We start from the raw sequence: 18,648 nt of genomic DNA on the forward strand, positions 1-18,648 counted from the left end.
TATATATGAGCACATTTGTTTGTTATTGTAAGCATTCTGTATTCATATTAAGAAACTAATACAGTAAACTCTCAATTTAATGGATCCCTATTCAACGGACTTCGGATTTAACGGACATAATTTGACAAATAAATACACAGAAATAATTAATAAAAAATAATAATATGATGGTTAATCGGAAGAGATGGCAATGTTTATAAATTGCATCTTTGGATATATTAACGTATATTCATGATATTTTGTGCGTACTCATGATAGTTCGCTTGCGTGCATGTGCTTTGGTTTGGTAACATCGTTAGCATAGCGTCAGTAGCATTGCTAGCACAAAACGCATATAGGCTGTTGCTGGAGTAATTTTTTGTTAAACCATTATTAATCATTATTAATATCAGTTAATATGTCTGGGGTTAAAAAAAAACGAGTAAACCTGACGATAGCACAGAAACTTGAGTTAATAAGTAAGTTGGAAAGTGGTACATCTGTTGCTCATGTTTGTGAACTTTATGAAAAAGCAAACAGTTTTGGACATATGCAAAAATAAAGACAAACTTAACCTCTCCATTGCTTCTGCCTTAGTACCACCACTTCTGGGTCTGGCTCCCACTGATGAGACTTCAATAAAGGTAGAAACCGGTCTAGGTAGTGGCCCTTCCCTTAATGCATAGCATTATACATGTCTGCAAGGAGATGTGCTTCCTTGCAGACATGTGGAGGAGAGCTCCAAAAGTGGTTTCACTGTGGCAGGTATAAAACATGTGAAGTTGACCAAGCATAAGAATTTAGGAGTTTACGAGTGGTTCGCTCAACAACGGTCTGGTGTTGTTGTTGTTGTTTGTGCTCATGTTGAACTAAGGTCGGCTGCTGAAAAACTGATACAACATGGACATACAGTTCCAGGCAAGTGATGGGTACTTTGGCGCTGCTGTGACATTATGAACAGGCAAACGTGGCAAAGTACTGAGTGCTGATATTGAAAAAGTTGAGCCCTTCAGAAAATACATCAATGAAGTCATTGAATCTGAGGGTCTTATTTTGTTTCAAGTGTACAATACAGATGTGACCGGCTTGTTCTATTATGCTGTTCCCAAAAATACCGTCACAAATATGAGATTATCATGCCTGGCTGCAAATTAAACAAGGAGCGCATTTCATCCCTACTTTGTGCTAATGCTGATGGTAGTCAGAAGAGCACGAAAGCTTCAAACTTTGAAGAATGTTATGAACCAGTTGTGTGTCATCTATTCCAGCTCAAGGAATGCCTGGTTTACAAGTAACATTTTTTCTGACTGGTTTTTCAATCACTTCATACCTGAAGTGCAAAACTGCCAAGAAGAGGTCCTGAAAATCTCTCCTGAAGATGTAAAAGTTGTTTTACTTCTTGATAATGCATCAGCCTATCCTAATTCTGAGAAGTTGGTTAGTAAGAATGGAAAAATAAAATGTATCTTCCTTCCTCCAAACACCACTTCTATAATACTGCCTATAGACCAGAGAGTCAGTCATTGTTGCCTGCAAGAGCTTGTATAAGAAGAAGTTTCTTGAAGAGGTTATGGTTGTCTTGGAGAATGAAAACAATCCCAAAGAAGATACAAGAGGAGGCAGAACACTTCAAAATTTGCTCGCATGCAACATAAAGTCTGTCATCTTTAATTTTGCTGCCGCTTGGAAGCAGATAAAGACTACAACATTGGCTAATGGCTGACCAAGTTACTGAACAGGAGTGAACTAGAATACGATTTCAGAGATTTTGAAACCTCTGATTTCCGTGAAACTTTGATATGAACTGGTGATAATGTCAGTAAGAATAACATTGAACAATGGCTAGACATCGACGAGGGCGACCCAGGCTACCAAATTATCAGCCAGGAAGAGATTGCTGAAGATGTTCTATGGGGTGATCAGGAGGTTGACAATGAGGAAGAAAAAGGAGAAGCAGTTCCAGTTGGTCTGAAACTATCAGTGGTTAGAGAACACATGAATGACATCATCTCATTCATAGGTGCATCTTCAGATCCAGAGGTGATTGCTTATTACGAACATTTTTGGCAATTTCGATCTTTAATTATTAAGAAACAGTATAAAAGTGGAAAGCAACTGAAACTTGATGCTTTTTTCAAGCCCAATCCTCAGTAAAATGGTATTTACATAAAAATGTTCTCATTAAAATATATTAATCCTGTACCACTGAAAGTGTTTTATTTTCGATACTATTCCTAAGATTCAACAGACTTTCAATTTTATGGACAACCCTTAGCCCCTAATAATCCATTTATTTCATATTTCAAACAAAAGTACAGTTCAAATGTATTTATTTTCTTTTTTTTCCCCTATCAATAATTTTGTTTCTCTGTATGCATTATAAATTAATAGCTTTTATGAAATTCGTGAAGCAACCAAGAACACTAGTATTGTGATGATGAAATTCACATATACTTATTATCATCATTCATCTCATTTTACTTTTCCCTCTTTTACCTTGTGGTGTCAAGGGTTTATTAATCATCGGACCTCAAACCGTTCACAGGATTAGGTGGTCAGCCCTATGCCCTGGTGTATCCTATGTCCATGGTGGTGTTGAGTTCTCAAGGCTGGTTTGCCTGCTTGCAGGATGAAAAACCCCAGATAAACTGGGGAGAAAAACTCTACTGTCCACACCCAAGACCGGCTAACTTGGCTATGGCTGAGGAAGATGCTTCAGCTCCTCACGTCACCGACAGGAATCGAACCTAGGACACTCCTTCCCCAGGCATATGGTTGCGAAGTGCACAGCCACTAGGCTACCTGCAAGGACATATTACTTACGGGTATCTCTATGGAGTTAGAAGACTCATCACAGGAGACCCAAACTATCTAAACAGTACCCATCAAACCTCCTCTTGAATTCATTTACAGACAAAGGACTTACAACTGACTGGCAATGCATTCCACTCGTTCACCACCCTCCAGGCGAAAAATCTAGTCCTCACACCTTTGTTAACCACACTTTTCCTTAATTTCCTGGGATGACCTCTTGTTCTTCCATCACTATCACACAGCTGAAATATTTCCCCTCCATCAATCTTATAAAAACCTTTAAGTAATTTAATTGTTTCTATCATATCCCTTCTTCTCCGCCTATCAACCAACCTCTGCAATCCACAAGCTTGAAATCTATCAATGTAGGGAGCATTTTTTACTTTACTCACCAACCTAGTCACTCTTCTCTGAACCCTCTCCACAACCTCCTCATCTCCAAGGAATCCAGGTGATCAGACTTGGGCACAGTAATCCAGATGCGGGAATATCAAAGCCTTATAAGGGGGAATAATAGCCTCTTTATCTCTGGATGTTAGTGGATTCCTCAATAACCAAGTAATCCTATGTGCAATCTTGGACACCTTATTAGTGTGCCCTCTGAACTTCATCTCCCTATCCACCAACACCACCAAGTTCCTAGCCTCGTCAATCTCTTGGAGTACCGTTCCATCAATGTGATACACAGCTGGTAATTTTTTAATCCCAAAATGCGTAACTTTACACTTTTCCACATTGAACTGACATCCATTACCTTTTGCCCATTTTGCTAGCTTATTTAAATCATCCTGCAAACTCTCAACATTAGCTTGATTTTTTATTGCACTACCCAACTTTACGTCATCAGCAAAGAACTGAATATCTCCCTTCAAGCCATTTCCTATGTACATATCATTTATGTACAAATTAAACAATAATGGCCCAAGCACAGAGCCCTGAGGCACACCACTGGTCACCTGCCTCAACCTGGACTCTGCTCCTCCATACACCAATTTCTGGTATCTCTCCCTGAGCCATTCTCTTATCCATATCACCGGTTTAGTATCCATCCCCAATCTGCTCTAATTTGCGCAACAGTATTCCATGGGGTATCCTGTCAAAAGCCTTAGCAAAATCCAGAAGTATGATTGAACTCAGATGTCATTCTATTATAAAAAGTTAATAAATTGCTAAGGCAGGATCGACCTTTAACAAAACCATGTTGGCCCCTATAGAGTATTATATTCTGATCAACCCATCCTTGAATTCTGTCTTTAACCAACTTTTCCAATACTTTTACCACCACTCCCGAGATGCTGATTGGTTTGTAATTAACACACAATTGCTGCACTTTAGCATATACTTGTGTATCATGAGAAAACATCGTTCTAGAGGTGTCCATCATGTGGAAATCTTTACTGTCTGAAGAGCACTGTTTCCCAAGCTATTTGAATAACACAGAGTTCATATTTTGGGAAAATAAAAACAATTATTTTCAACTTTCTGTATATATGCCATTATTGGGTGCAAAATAAGCTAATCATCACTGGTTATGATACATTTATTTTAGGTTCCTGCTCAACATTGGCTACTTTGTGATATGCTTGAGTGTTTTATGAAAACATCATGAGAAAACATCGTTCTAGAGGTGTTCATCATGTGGAAATCTTTACTGTCTGAAGAGCACTGTTTCCCAAGCTATTTGAATAACACAGAGTTCATATTTTGGGAAAATAAAAACAATTATTTTCAACTTTCTGTATATATATGCCATTATTGGGTGCAAAATAAGCTAATCATCACTGGTTATGATACATTTATTTTAGGTTCCTGCTCAACATTGGCTACTTTGTGATATGCTTGAGTGTTTTATGAAGATAATAGTGAAGCATAAGTATATCCCATTCCTCTTTTTGTCATAATCCCATTATGACAAAGTCAGTGATAATTGATCAAACACTCATTTATATATGACTAGTTTGTCCTAACAAGCACAGTAAGTAAGGTAAAAAATACAGAAAAATATTTATAGCATAAAACATGCCATAGTATTGTTTGTAAATAAAACCTGAGGATTAAACCAAAACTGTTCTCCTGAATTTTTTTACTCATCAGCCAAACATTTCAGCTTGTTATGGACAAGTAGACTTTTTTCAAGCCTTAATAACACCAATAAAAATCCACTTTAAATTTTCATTACTTTCTGATTGTGTCCTTCCTCCAGCTGCTGAAAAGACAAACACCTCACATACACACACACACACACACATGCTTCAGAGGTGAAGACATATGTGAAGGAACAGATAGACTTTTTGTTTACTAATTTAATGGGCCCCTGCTGTTTAACTTGTTTGTAAATGATATATCATGTGGACTCACTGGGAATCATCAGTTGTTTGCTGATGATGCAAAGTTGGGAATATTATGAAGAAAGAGTCAAAGGATAGTCGTATATCATTGTATGGGGACTTGATCATTAAAGGCGTGATTACTAATAAAGTGCACAAAATTTGCTTTCCTGGTGGAACAATGAAGCAAATAACTGATGATTGTAGAAAAGGAAAGACTGGGCATCAAAATTAGTGGGAGTCGTGGGCACAAATGACGTAGTTGGGGAGAAAAAGAATGTTGATAGAGACTTGAGAAAATAGGAATATTTAAATAATAAGATTGCTGAGTTGTGTTAGGCAAAGGGGGGGTTCAATTTGTAAATCTGTGGAGTGAATTTGAAGGAAAGTTGGAACGGTTTAAAGTTGATGGATTGCATTTGAATGGATTTGGTGTTGGGCATTAAGAATGGCTATTTTTTTTCTGAGAAGGCAGAGTCAAGAAATCAGCATAGTAAATGATCAGAGTCTACTTGTAAAGCAGGATAGCACAAATAAATAGATTGTACGACAGGAGGAAGATAGATATGGTTGCAGCAGCCCAAGATGGCGGAATGCATAAAGGTGAGGATGAGACAGGTAGGAATGGAAATCAGAGTCAGGATCAGGGAAATGGGAGTGCTCAGACCAAAGAGAATGGTATGGTATAGCAGCTAGAATAGAGAATGTTGGCGCTGGAAGAATGGCTTCAAACACACAGGAATTGTTATGTTTATACACAAATGTAGGAAGTATTCGAAACAAGAGAGCTGAGTTTGTTGCATTGATTGAGGCAGTATGCTCAAAGATAATTGGAATAAGTGAAACTTGGTTGTCTGAGGAATGTGATGTTGGGAATAGAATTAGGATATATCATTTTCCAGAAGGATAGAAATGTGAAAGGAGGAGAGGGAGTACTGTTAATAATTGCAGAGGACTTGTGTCTGCGAAGTGTCAAAGTTGATAGAGCATGCATAGATCTTGATTGTGTGGTGTGAAGTTGAAATAAACAGGTTAATATATCTGATAGGATGCTGTTATAGACCAAGGAATGCGGAGAATACTGATTATGAAATACTTAGGCAAATTAGTTGCGCATGTTGAAAGAAGGTGAGCCTGATTGGTGACTTTAATTACAGGAATATAGAATGGAAGGAGGAGATAGTGTATGGGAACAAGGAGAACGAATTTGCGGAAATTCTGAGAGATAAGTATCTTAAGCAGTATGTGATTGAAGCAACTAGAGGCTTTAATGTTTTGGATTTGGTGATAATTTCACAAGACATAGTTGTTAATGAAGTGTTGACACTGCTGCTGGTTGGTGAGAGTACTTGAAAATCATGAAGTACTTGTTTAGGAAGTGATGAAACAAGAAAGGTTACTGCCAAAAATGGATACATGTGGAAGTATAAAGCAGGTGATTATAGGAAGCTCTGTAGTCAGTTAGCATCAGTATGTTGGGTAGATGAGCTGAGTGGAACAGATGTTGACAGTGCATGGAAACTCAGAAGGCAATATCTGCCAAAAGCAATGTATAACTGCATACCAAGGGTTAAGTGAGTAAATTGAGTAGGAATGAAATGGATGAACAGTGAAATCAAGAAGCTGTGCTGGAAAAGAAAATGTTATGGAGGAGGAGGTACAAGACAGTTGGTGGCGACCGGGTCCATGATGAGTATAAAGTGCAAGCTAGAAAAGTGACGAGCATGGTAAAGAAAGAAAAGGTGCAGTATGAGAGATTGGCTGGTTAGGCCAAGGTTAACTGAAGGTAATTTTTCTGCTATATGGCAAGAGGAAGAATAATTATGGTAGATTAACACTGGTGAATAGTCATGGCAGCAGATTAACAGCTGCAAAGGATATAGTGGAATTATTGAACAAGCACTTTATCAGCATGTATCATACTGGTGTAAATAATGCCATGGAATATATAGAAGAGAGGCAAGTATTAGGAGAACTGGAAGTGAAAGAATCAGAGGTCTATCAGATGTTGGTTAGGTTGGATGTTAATAAGGCTGTGGGAATGGATGACATATCACCACATATTCTTAAGGAATGTGCACCACAGTTGGCTATGCCCTTGGTCTGGTTATTTAATGAAAGTGTAGCAGTGAGTAGGGTTCCTAAGGAGTGGAAAAAAAGCAAAATAGTACCACTCCACAAGCATGATTCTAAAACAGAAGTCTCCAACTATAACCAGTTCTGTATAACTTTGGTTGTTGGTCAAGGTGTTGGAGAGATTGGTAAGGAATACAATACAGGATTGAGTTGATGGACATGGCATTCTTTATTATGGTCAGCATGGATTTGTAAAGGATAGGTCCTGTTTTAATAATTTACTTGCATTTTATGATAAGGTAACAAGTGTGTTAGATAAGGAAAAATCATATACAATGATATTCTTGGACTTTGCAATTTGTTCCATATCATGAGTTATTGTACAAGCTGCAGAGGATGGTAATAGATAGTATATTGTTTAGATTGGTCAGAGATTGGCTCTCTGAACAGTACCAGCAGGTTGTGTATGAGGGAATAGTGTCTCAAAAAAGAAAGGTGACCAATGGCATGCCACAGGGTGTTCTTGGGCCTTTGCTGTTTCACTTGTTTGTAAACAATTTATTGTGTGGACTGACTAGGGATCTTCAGTTGTTTGCTGATGATGCAAAGTTGGGAAGACTTATCAGTAGCACTGTTTATATTAATTCCCTTCAGAAATATTGGAATAGACTTTTGACTTGGACAAAGGAGTGAGGTTGTAGTTTTAATATCAATAAGTGCAAGGTGTTGCATTTTGGAGTGCAGAAATATAAGGCTGTGTACTATATCAATTGTGCCTTACTGCAGGAAGTGGATGAGATTAGAGATTTGGGAGTGATGGTTGACATAGATTGAAGTTTAGAGGGCGTATTGCCAGTGTTGCAAAGGCTGCACATCATAATGCTGCTATGATAAGAAGTACTCTAACATGTACGGATAACAAAGTACCTATATTGTCTCTAACAAGACGATATACAGGGTGTTCGGGATAAATTTGACATATTTATAATTAATTATATTTTTCCGTAAGTTACATGTATTAACACACACTTCTCTTCATTTAAAAGTTTGGACCCTTCTTCATTCATATACAAGATGTCAGAAAGGATGGATAGCTGGAACCCACCTGAATCATGGAAGAGAATAACTTGTATCATGATGATTCGTGCCCGCCATCAAAATAAGGATATTACGACTGCTGCCCAATGCTCCCTGAATACAGTAAAAACAATCAGGCATGAACTAGAGACTTGCAATGGTGACTACGAGGATGTAGCAAGAAGAAAGATCCCTAGCAGACGATCTGATTGCGTTCGTACAGCAGAATTCCTCGCAAATCTGCAGGAACAGGTGTTGAAGAACCCTGGCATTGGAATTCGGGCTTTGTTCGTGGAGTTGCTAACTGTAGTCAAGCCCTGGATAACAAGGGTAGCCAATGGTAGGCCGTATGTATGGCAGCAGGATTCGGCCCCTTGCCACACCTCTGGGAAAAGTCAAAAATGGTTGTCTGAAAATTTCTACTACTTCACCAGTCCAAATGTTTGGCCTCCAAACTCCCCAGACCTTAACCCCATGGATTATTTTGTATGGGGTGCAGTTGAAAAAGACACCAATCACACTTCCAGTAATACAAAAGCCCAGTTAATGGATAAAATTAAAACAGTTTTTGCGGCCCTTCCCAGGGAGACTGTAGCATCAGCTTGTTCGAGGTTCCAAAGCAGAATTGAAGCTGTGATCGATGCTAATGGTGGTTATTTTGAGTAAATCTTGTTGATAGTATTGTAATTAACTCTGCCTGTAATGTTTTTTTGTCAATTCATTAAATTTAATAGATACAAAGAAGATTTTCTTTTTCCTTACGAAACTGTCAAATTTATCCCGAACACCCTGTAGGTACTTTGTACTCTAACATGTACAAAGTACCTATATTGTCTTAGCCACTCCAGAGATGAGTGGCTAAGACAATATAGGTACTTTGGAGTGCTGGCTATGGAGAGAGTTTGAAGAAATGTGGATTGCAAAATTTGGTGAATAGGAAGAAAAGAGGTAATATGATAGAGACATTTAAGTTAGTGAGAGGATTTTATCAGATTAATGCAGAGGGGATTATAAAAAGAATAGTTGGTGAAAGGGGAAGAACCCGAGGCCATCCCTGGAAGTTATGTAAAAGTGTGGTGAAAGAGGGTGAGGTAGATTTTTTACATGGAGAATTGTTCAGTGAATGGAATGCTTTACCAGAATGTGTTGTTAATGCAAGGAGGGTTAAGGATTTTAAGAGTCTATATGAGAAACGTGTTGTCAGTTGATTGAACCTCCTACGATGAGCCTGTTGACTCCATGAATCATGTAATAATAATAATAATGTGTCATTGTTGATGTTCAAATCACTGACACATAAGTATTTTTATGCCATTGGCAAAATACTACTCATGTGCCCATCCCTCCTCAAGGCTATCACCAAGTCTACCTCTCCATTATTGTGTATACATTATGCCATCTGTTTTTTTCATAATTAACATTTAAAAGTCCTTAGTTACTTATTTTGATCCTTTTGGAAGTATCCTATCACTGAATGAGCTTGTAGCCTTTGAATGAAGTCATATCCTTTGAAAAGTAATTTATAAGTTAATAATCTCTAGTATACTTGACAAATGGGAAAAATGGTCTGAGATAATTAAATTATTTAATGAAATAATTTAATTATTAAGAAAAATCAACTCTTAAACTGGATTCATCAACACCATTCTTTTGAGCTTTTTTTTTCCTATTTTCTATTAATATTTAATTTTCCGAGTTAATTTTTTTAATTTTTCAGAGTATTGAAATTTGCTAGCTCTGTTATGTGGCAGTGTTGTATTCCTTTATGTATGGTCTTTTCACTTTGAAGAAGTGTATGCAAGTTCCAGTCAAAAGTTCAGATAAATTATTTTATTCATTATATACTGTGGGTCCGTGTTTTAAGTTTTTATTTTAAGGGCATGTTGCAGCTGAATAGTTTCCTCTTTTTATGTTTGCCAATAGCTTCCTAATGAAGTACTTGACTGTACACAGCTCTTAAACACTGTTTTCAGGCATTTTAGTTCCTTCTCCAGTATTATCCCTATATTGTATATCACCTGCAGCCCCCCCCCCCCCCCCAGTTTTTTATGTCATTAGTTAATGGCATTCCACTGTTCTGCTTTCTGAAGTGCAACACTTATTTAGCAACATCATACTTGCAAGTTCCATCCTGTTTAATTTTTTATGTGATTCCTAGCCACAGAAGATTGTAAACCTCTAGTACATTGCTACCTGGAGTGGGCTAAGGATTTTTTAAATTTTCATTAATTTTTATATATTTTTGTATTTTTATTGACCTTTGGAATACATTCACACATTGATGCTATTTATGTATTTCTATTTCTTTGTCAGTTCTCAAGCATCATTTATTTCCTAATTACATACTCTGATGAAATGATCAGACCCAAACTCTTGATCCTTGCGTGCCCTCCTTTACATACTTCCTTAGATAGTTGTCTCTCAAGAACTCAGGAAATTCATTTTCCTTATTCTCAAATGCTCTCTCTTCATTCCAGTCTATACCACCATAATTAAAATCACCCATAATAATCACCCTTTTCTTGTTCACTAACTGAAATTGCTTATACATTTCTTCATCACCACCCTCCATATTCTTGGGCCTATAGCAACATCCAACAATGAAAAATTAGGAGGGATATGGGATATACAGTAATGGATTAACTCATGCACAAGGAGAATTTGACCAAACTCTGCAAATTGTGGCCCTTGCAGTAATCTCCCCTCTCTTATAGTACTATTTGGATCCCTACAGGTACACTTGCCAGAATAATGGTAATATGGTTATTTGCTGGTTCACTCAGAATTCTCTTAAAACATTACCTTTGGGTTTCAGTCCAGTATATTGTCCAGTGGCAGATCTGAGGAACAACCATTTGAAAGCTGTATCCTCAAAATATATATAAATAAAATAAAAAATAAAACTCTCCATTTCTGAGACTTTGCTATGGAGTCCAAACATATTATTTGGCCATTTCATGTATGTTTATTTCACATGTTTATTGAGGTATGTTTACTCCACACTTGAACCCTTTCCTAAGTTAGTTCCTTCTTAGATAATTTCCTCCAGTCTGATGATTTAATGCTTGTTGCATGATATATTCAGGACTACTAAAACAGTTCTCCCATCTGTTCAAAGCTGTAGGCAAAGGATTTTACTAGTGATGACAGACTGGACTTCTCTAAAGCCCAGTCATTCTTTCAAACCAAAGTCCCATTGAGAGAAAAAGTTGAACATCAGCTCTATCCATGTTTTAGACTCCCAGTGTTAATCCTAGTTATTCACTGCAAATTATGTATTCTGTCTTGGCTATCTGAAGAAAAATATCTAGAGTTCACTTTTAGCTAGATTAACCAAATAATGTTAGTAAACCAGAAGATGTAGTATCCTTTAATGAATTATACTAATGGCTACTACTAGAAAGTTAGCTGTTCAGTCTTAATTTATCATACTTTAGACTTGGATCTTAAATATGATCAGGCAGGCGGGCAGGCTGCTTTGAATTAATTTAGCTGGCCAACATAGAATTGTTAAAAAGATTGCTATATAAGATGAAATCCATATATGGATAAAATTTAAGAGTAAAATTTGATTTTATAAATCCTGAAATTGTTATCTTGATTTTTAACCTATTATTGCACTTAGTTTTCTTGAAAAAAATTCAATTTCAGTTAAGAAGCAAGTGTCGGATATATAAAACAACCATGGAGGAAAAGCAAATAAAACAACTAAATACTAGAGTAAGTAATAGTTTTCATCATTATTATTTAGGAATAGTATTATTCAGATAAATAGCTTCATTAGTTTAACGCACACATGAAGTTTTGTAAGGGAGAATCATCGTTATGGGACCATGAGGTGGGATAAGGGAGGTTCTGAGCCACTTGGCCAACCAGGCTAGATGTGTTTGTTGCTCTTCTTTTGCCATGTGGAGAGCATACTCACTCTAGTCAACCAGCTGTAGTTTTGAATCTTACTGTGGGCATATGTCTGTGAATGGCTTTAGGTGGTGGATGAATTTCATTGACTTGTGAAAATCCACATCCTGCATACTGGAGGCCTGAAGAAGCTTGAAAAAAGTCCATGTGTTTTTCTAGAGAAAGTTTCCAGAATACCAGACTACATAGTTTATCCTTGATACTACTAATGTATTATAGGTTTACAGCTTTTCTTGGGTGGGGATCACATAAAAAAATCTTCATAGTAGTAATAGAGAAGAATTCCATCTTGTTGTAGTAGTAGAAATGTGTTGCCAAAGTCTTTTTCAAGATGTGACAGTAGAATGAACTTTTTAATTGTAATCCTAAACACAAGAGGTTGTTCAACCTATAATATGTCTGTATTATAGATGAGTAGAAAGTTGTAGAGAAAGAAGAAATTTGTTAATATTAGATTTGAAGGCCGGTAGTTATATTCTGAAATATGAGATGAGAGATTGCTCCAAAAGGCAGCTATAGAAGACATCAATGAAGAGGAAGAAAAATTTGCTCTCTGAGTTTGGAGATGATTTGTGAAGGGATGTGTTTTAACAGAATCAGGAAAGAGAGAGAATGACATATATTGGGATCAATTTTGATGAACTATGAGCTTGGAAATGTTTAAGAAAATGAAAGGGATGAGTTGTTAATCACCTTAATGGATCTCTTGAGTAAGGTATTTTTTATGGAACTCTTAAGGACACTACCCTAAATATGAGAATTGTATTGACTGGTTGAATGGATTTGTGATTTTTTTAGAGTTAATAGCTGTTCAGAGGTAAGGTAAGAGAAAAGGAAAGAAAAGGAAAACCTAATTTTGGATGAATATTGAGGCGGTGATACTCGTAATACATTTATTCCAAGGGCACTACTCTAAATGTGAGCACAGTATTCAGTGGTTGAATGGATTTGTGATTTGTATAGAGTTAATAGCTGTTAAGAGGCAATACCTTGAGAGAAAGCTTGATTTTTGATGGATGCTGAGGAGGTGATATTTGTAATATATTTATGCCAGAAAAAGATTGGCTGTTAGAATAATAGCACAAAGAGAAATCTTCATCCTGTCTAGAAATTTGGATGTCTGGAAGAAAGTCTTTTTTGACAAATGAAACAGGCCTGAGTTCTACATGCATGGAAATTACAGGGTCTTAGACTTCTGTCCACCATCACATGTAATGTGCACCTGGAGAAAAATCTGCTGCCCCATTTGCACAAGTTAGAATACAAGCTTTATAACAGGAGTTTACTTAGTAGGCTTTTGTACCAAACTTGATCAGATGCCTTAGAGATTTTTATAATTTCAAGTACTTGAAGTTATCCAGATCTTTCATGGACAGTGCTCTGCTGAATTGGCCACTATTATTCTTTCACTTTCCTCCAAAATCATTAAACCAAGAGCCTCTACTAACCAACATCCTTTTACAGTTCATCGTGAACTCACCGAACCAACTTCACTCTTTCATTCCATCTACTTCTGTCCTTTGGAACAGTCTCTCCAACTCTGCCTTCCCCAAAAATTACAACCACGTCTGTTCAAACAAAATGTGAACAGACTTCTCCTCTCTCCTCCTCCTCTAATGTGCTATAGGTCTTGTGGCCTTTCGTGTGTGGATCAGATATATAAAAAAAATCTCCATGACATTTGTACAAAGGTTGGTACATGAGCAAGAGGATTCCCTGTTGTTTGATAGTCTTGGAATATGCTGGTTATTGTTTATTACTTGAGAGGTTTCCTGGAAGAGGCTATAAAAATTGACTTTTAATAGTTTTCTGCATTACTTGAGAAATAATTGAGGTGAAAGAAATGGGCTTGTAATTTGATAGTAAAGATTTGTTACCATTCTTCGGAACAAGTTGAATATGTGCTAGTTTATAAGCAGAACAGATAACAGTGGAATAGGAGAAAATAAACAGGCAACATAGAACAGGGACATTGACTGTTGTGTGTTTATAAATGAAGTAGCATATTATGTGTGTAAAGGGGAATTATTGCTCCTCAAGGATAAGAAATGTTATCATATTTTATTTGAGAATATTAGGCTAACTTATTGTAGTTTTTGTTTTCAACAGATGCAACATTGACTGAGCCAGTTAGTTTGTAAGTAAACATTGAATTTTTTTTTTGTTTAAATATGATATTGTCTGCATGGTGCCAATGTGTGGACAAACAATGGTGGCAAAGATCATGTTGCCAGGCAATTTGAATTTGTCAAATTTTATTTTAGTGCAGTGTGTGTAAAATGTATTTGTCCAGAAAATTAAAGGATATGTGGAAGGAAATTGAAACTGGAGAGCATGTGCATTAAGTGTTTCAAAAGTGAGTATCTGTAAGGTGACGAGAGCTGCTTTCTCGTCACCTTACAGATACAGTAGTAGAGTGGACAGTACCAATGGTAGGATGGAAAATGGTGTTATTAATGTTGAACATGTGGCCATGTAAATAGAAGAGAACAAAATGGACATTAATAAAGAAATTGCACGCGTGAATGTTATCCTTCATAGGATAAAGCACTAAATTGAAAAATTACAGAAGTAGCAAGAAATTAGCAGGGCTGAAAAGAGAAAGAAGCAGACCGTCCGAAGGAATAATAAAGACTAACCGAACAAACAAGAAAAACAAGTTGAGGAGAAAATTTTGCATGGCAACTCACTGTTCAGGAAGTACTTAATGAAACTGTAACAAAATCGTGTTTTCTGGGTGCAAAAATTCACAATATTAGCCATGCCATCTGGATGCAAAAAGGTAAGTCAAAGGAAATGATTGTCTTGGTTGGTACAAATGATTTGAGAGGTGAGAAGTATTCGATGAGGGAGAATGTAAAGGAGTTGTTAGAAGAGGCAAAACTGAAGAGCGAGAAGGTGAAGACTGTAAGTTTCCTACCATGCTATGATAGAGGCATACTAAGGAGGAAGGTATTCATATCCAATGAGTCTATACTTAGCTTGTGCAGAAGGAATGATGTAGGATTTTTGGATATGTGGTCGTGTTTGACGGAAAGAAGGATTTGTACAATGCTGATGGACTGCATCTAAATAGTTTTGATGTTAGGTGTCTAGAGAGGACTTTGTTCACTGAGCACGCTGAAGTGCTAATTCAGGAAAACTTAAAACAGTTATGGTGGTAGCAGGTGAGTTTATGTGAGGATACTCATGAAACGAGTGAGTGTCAGAATGACCAAGTGAGGAATGTAGTCTCTCAATCAAAAATATTGACTAGGTTAGTGAATTCAGAAAGTAAAGATGGGTGGGGGCCTAAAGGGATGCTGCAATTTCTATATACTAATGCCTGAAGTATCAGGAACAAGAGGGAGGAGTTTTTGGCATTGGTTAGTGCAACCTCAACAAATGTTATAGGCATTAGTGAGTCTTGGCTAATAGCAGATGATGTATTTACAGGAAAGAATGTGAAGGGTTTAGCATTTTCTGGGAAGATAGAGAAGATAGGATGGGGGGGGGGATACTGCTGATAATAGCAGATGGATTGCAGCCCAAAAGAATAGGAGATAGGCAAAGGGTGGCTGTTCATTTGAAGCAGTCTGGTGGGAGATCAACCAGTAAGACAGAATATACAGTTGGTTGTTGCTATAAGCCAGGTAGTTCTAAGGATGATCTGGAAGACAGTCGACTGATTATTATGGGGGACTTCAACTATGAAGATATAGACTGGAAGGAAGAAAGACCACATGGCAGGAAGGAAATGGAATTTATACACCTACTAAGAGATAATTACTTAAGGTAGCATGTGATGAAAGTGACTAGGGGTGGGATAGTATTGAACCTGGTCATAGGATCAGAAGAGCTATCCATAACCAAGGTGACCACATTGCCTCCGATTGGTGAAAGTGACCATGCGGTCTTGACTTGGGAGATCGTAAAACGTGAGGAATATTCTGTCAAGAAAGAATATGTGGAACTACAAGACAGGTGATTATGACAAGCTTAGGAAAAAGGTTAAATCTGTGCCATGGCATAAACACTGCCGGATAAAGATGTTAGTAGTGCATGGGATATAGTTAAGGGTCATCTAGATGAAGCAATATTAAATTGTATACCTAAGTTAAGGAGGGTTAATCAGATAGGAGTTAGATGGATGACTAATATCATTAAGCACGAACTGCAGAAGAAGAAAATGCTATGGAGGTTATATAAAGAGAAAGTGTAACCAGCAAACTCATGAACAGTTCAAGAATCAGGCAAAAAAGGTGACCAGCATGGCAAGGAAGGCAAAATCAGATTATGAGAAGAATTCAGCTAAGCAGACCAAAGGAAATCCCGAAGAGTTCTTTTGTTGTGTGGCATTTACACCATATAAATGGAGCGTTTTGAATCAGCTTTCCTCTTTACACCTTGTTAAGATATTTGCTATAAGAAACTTTTTTTTGTATATTTGCTATATTAAATTTTTATTAAAATTATCGTATATATCTTACTTATTTTTTATATACTTGCACAATAAATTTAGGCTTAATAAACTGTCATATACTTAATTTGTTCTTCTCATTTCAAAAACATTATTACACAGTGTAGTAAGAAAAAAAAATTGTGAATAATAATTTCATCAGTGCCTACACCTATTGTTTTGCATTAAAAAAAGCAAAAAAAAAATGCTATGTTTTCTGAATTAATCAATTTATGTTTTATTTATTATTATTTCCTTTTTATTTCAGAAAAATAAGTTAGATTTATTTATAGCAGTTAAATATCCTTTCTTTCATGCCTTACATGGTGATCAGAATACATTTTGGAAAATTATGGAGACAACTACCCTGTTAGAACAAAACTTAAGTTTAATATAAACCAAAATGAACACTCAACGTTTTGGCCTTCATATCAAGGTCATCATCTGGAGCATACACATATATACAGAGAAACAAGCTGCACTACAATCTACATGGTTTGCTAAAGTTATTGACCAACTGTTACAATAATTATTGGCCTGACCTCTGGTGAAAAAAAAAAAAAACCCTTTACTACATGAAAGCTAGAGTCCTATTATTATTATTATCTATTAGGTTACAAAATTAAATTGGACTGGAGAACAACATGTTTATATATAAAACGATGTGATTATACATACATGAATATGTAGGCTGAATATGTGCCATATTCAGCCTACTTAGTATCTGGCATACTTGAGGACTTGAAGCAATTTTCAGCTTTTATTGGAAATTATTCCACAACAATGGTTCAAATTTATATGTATAATCACATCTTTTTTTTTATTTTATTTTATATATATATATATAAACATGTTGCTTTCCATCCCAATTTAATTTTGTAACCTAATAGATAATAATAATAATAGGACTCTAGCTTTGATGTAGTAAAGGTTTTTTTTTTTTTCCACCAGAGATCAGGCCAATAATTGTTGTAACAGTTGATTAGTATCTTTAGCAAACCATGTAGATTGTAGTGCAGTGCAGCTTGTTTCTCTGTATATATATGTGTATGCTCCAGATGATGACCTTGATATGAAGGTCGAAACGTCGAGTGTTCATTTTGGTTTATATTAAACTAAAGTTTTGCTCTAACACGGTAGTTGTCTCCATCATTTTCCAAAATGAATAGCAGTTAAATCATTTATAAATATTTATTTTAGAAGTATTGTCATATAATTTATTAGAACACTTTTTCAGGCTAATTTAAGACGTTTGCTGGACTATATAAATAACAGTCAAGTAGAAAAAATAGCAAAAATGTGTGCTAGAGGACTGGACCCCAATTTCCATTGTCCTGAATCAGGAGGTAGATTCTATTTAATAAATTTTAGCTAATACAATATAAATTTAGAGGTCTTATTTAATTTTCTATATTATATATCTGATGTGAAAATTTCTTTTGTGAATATTCTAACATTTTTTTAAGTGCAATATTTAATGTTTTGTGACTAGGAATAATGAGTATATTGATTTTTCTGTCTACCTCAGGAGTATTCTTCTAGCTGCAAAGTAAATGAGTAAATTTGCAATGTTATATGAATTATTGTGCTAGCCTGTTTGACTGAGATTATAGTATGTCCACTCTCCAGCCACCAGATTATGAGTTTGAATCCCATCCTGGCATAGATGTTTTGAAAGTTTTAAGATAGTAACATTTATTGCCCACAGTATGTGACCACATCCCAGTTATTGGAGGTTTGAAGCAGCTTGACATATCTCCATCATTGGTCTGTAAAGCAGGGCTTCCTAATTATCTAACTCTTGGCCCATTTAGGATATACTAAAACATACTAACTTTTCTGGAGGAGGAGGAGTCACATATAAAGAGAGAGAGAGAAAGAGAGAGAAAATGATATATTTGCCCTCAGTTAGTGAGCGTGACCATGCAGTCCTGACATGGATAAATAAGTATGGGGAAGTATCAAAACAGAAGGAAGTTATATGGAATTATAAGGCAGGTGGCTTTCATAGACTTAGAA

At 36.3% G+C, this 18,648-nt stretch overlaps 1 protein-coding gene across 1 annotated transcript in view; it reads left to right on the top strand.

Annotated features, from left to right (window-relative positions):
• The window catches only part of LOC150097861 (uncharacterized), a 501,089-nt gene that overhangs the window by 78,123 nt on the left and 404,318 nt on the right, over window positions 1–18,648 (top strand). The window contains exons 5-6 of the mRNA XM_090406613.1: window positions 11,925–11,993; window positions 17,867–17,975. Of these exons, the coding sequence (XP_090262739.1) occupies window positions 11,925–11,993; window positions 17,867–17,975 (178 nt within the window). The remainder of the gene's footprint in view (window positions 1–11,924; window positions 11,994–17,866; window positions 17,976–18,648) is intronic.

The sequence above is a fragment of the Typopeltis vanoorti genome, chromosome 16 (assembly GCF_054136105.1).
Source record: "Typopeltis vanoorti isolate ZY-2024b chromosome 16, IOZ_Tvanoo_1.0, whole genome shotgun sequence".
In the NCBI taxonomy this organism is placed as follows: domain Eukaryota; kingdom Metazoa; phylum Arthropoda; class Arachnida; order Uropygi; family Thelyphonidae; genus Typopeltis; species Typopeltis vanoorti.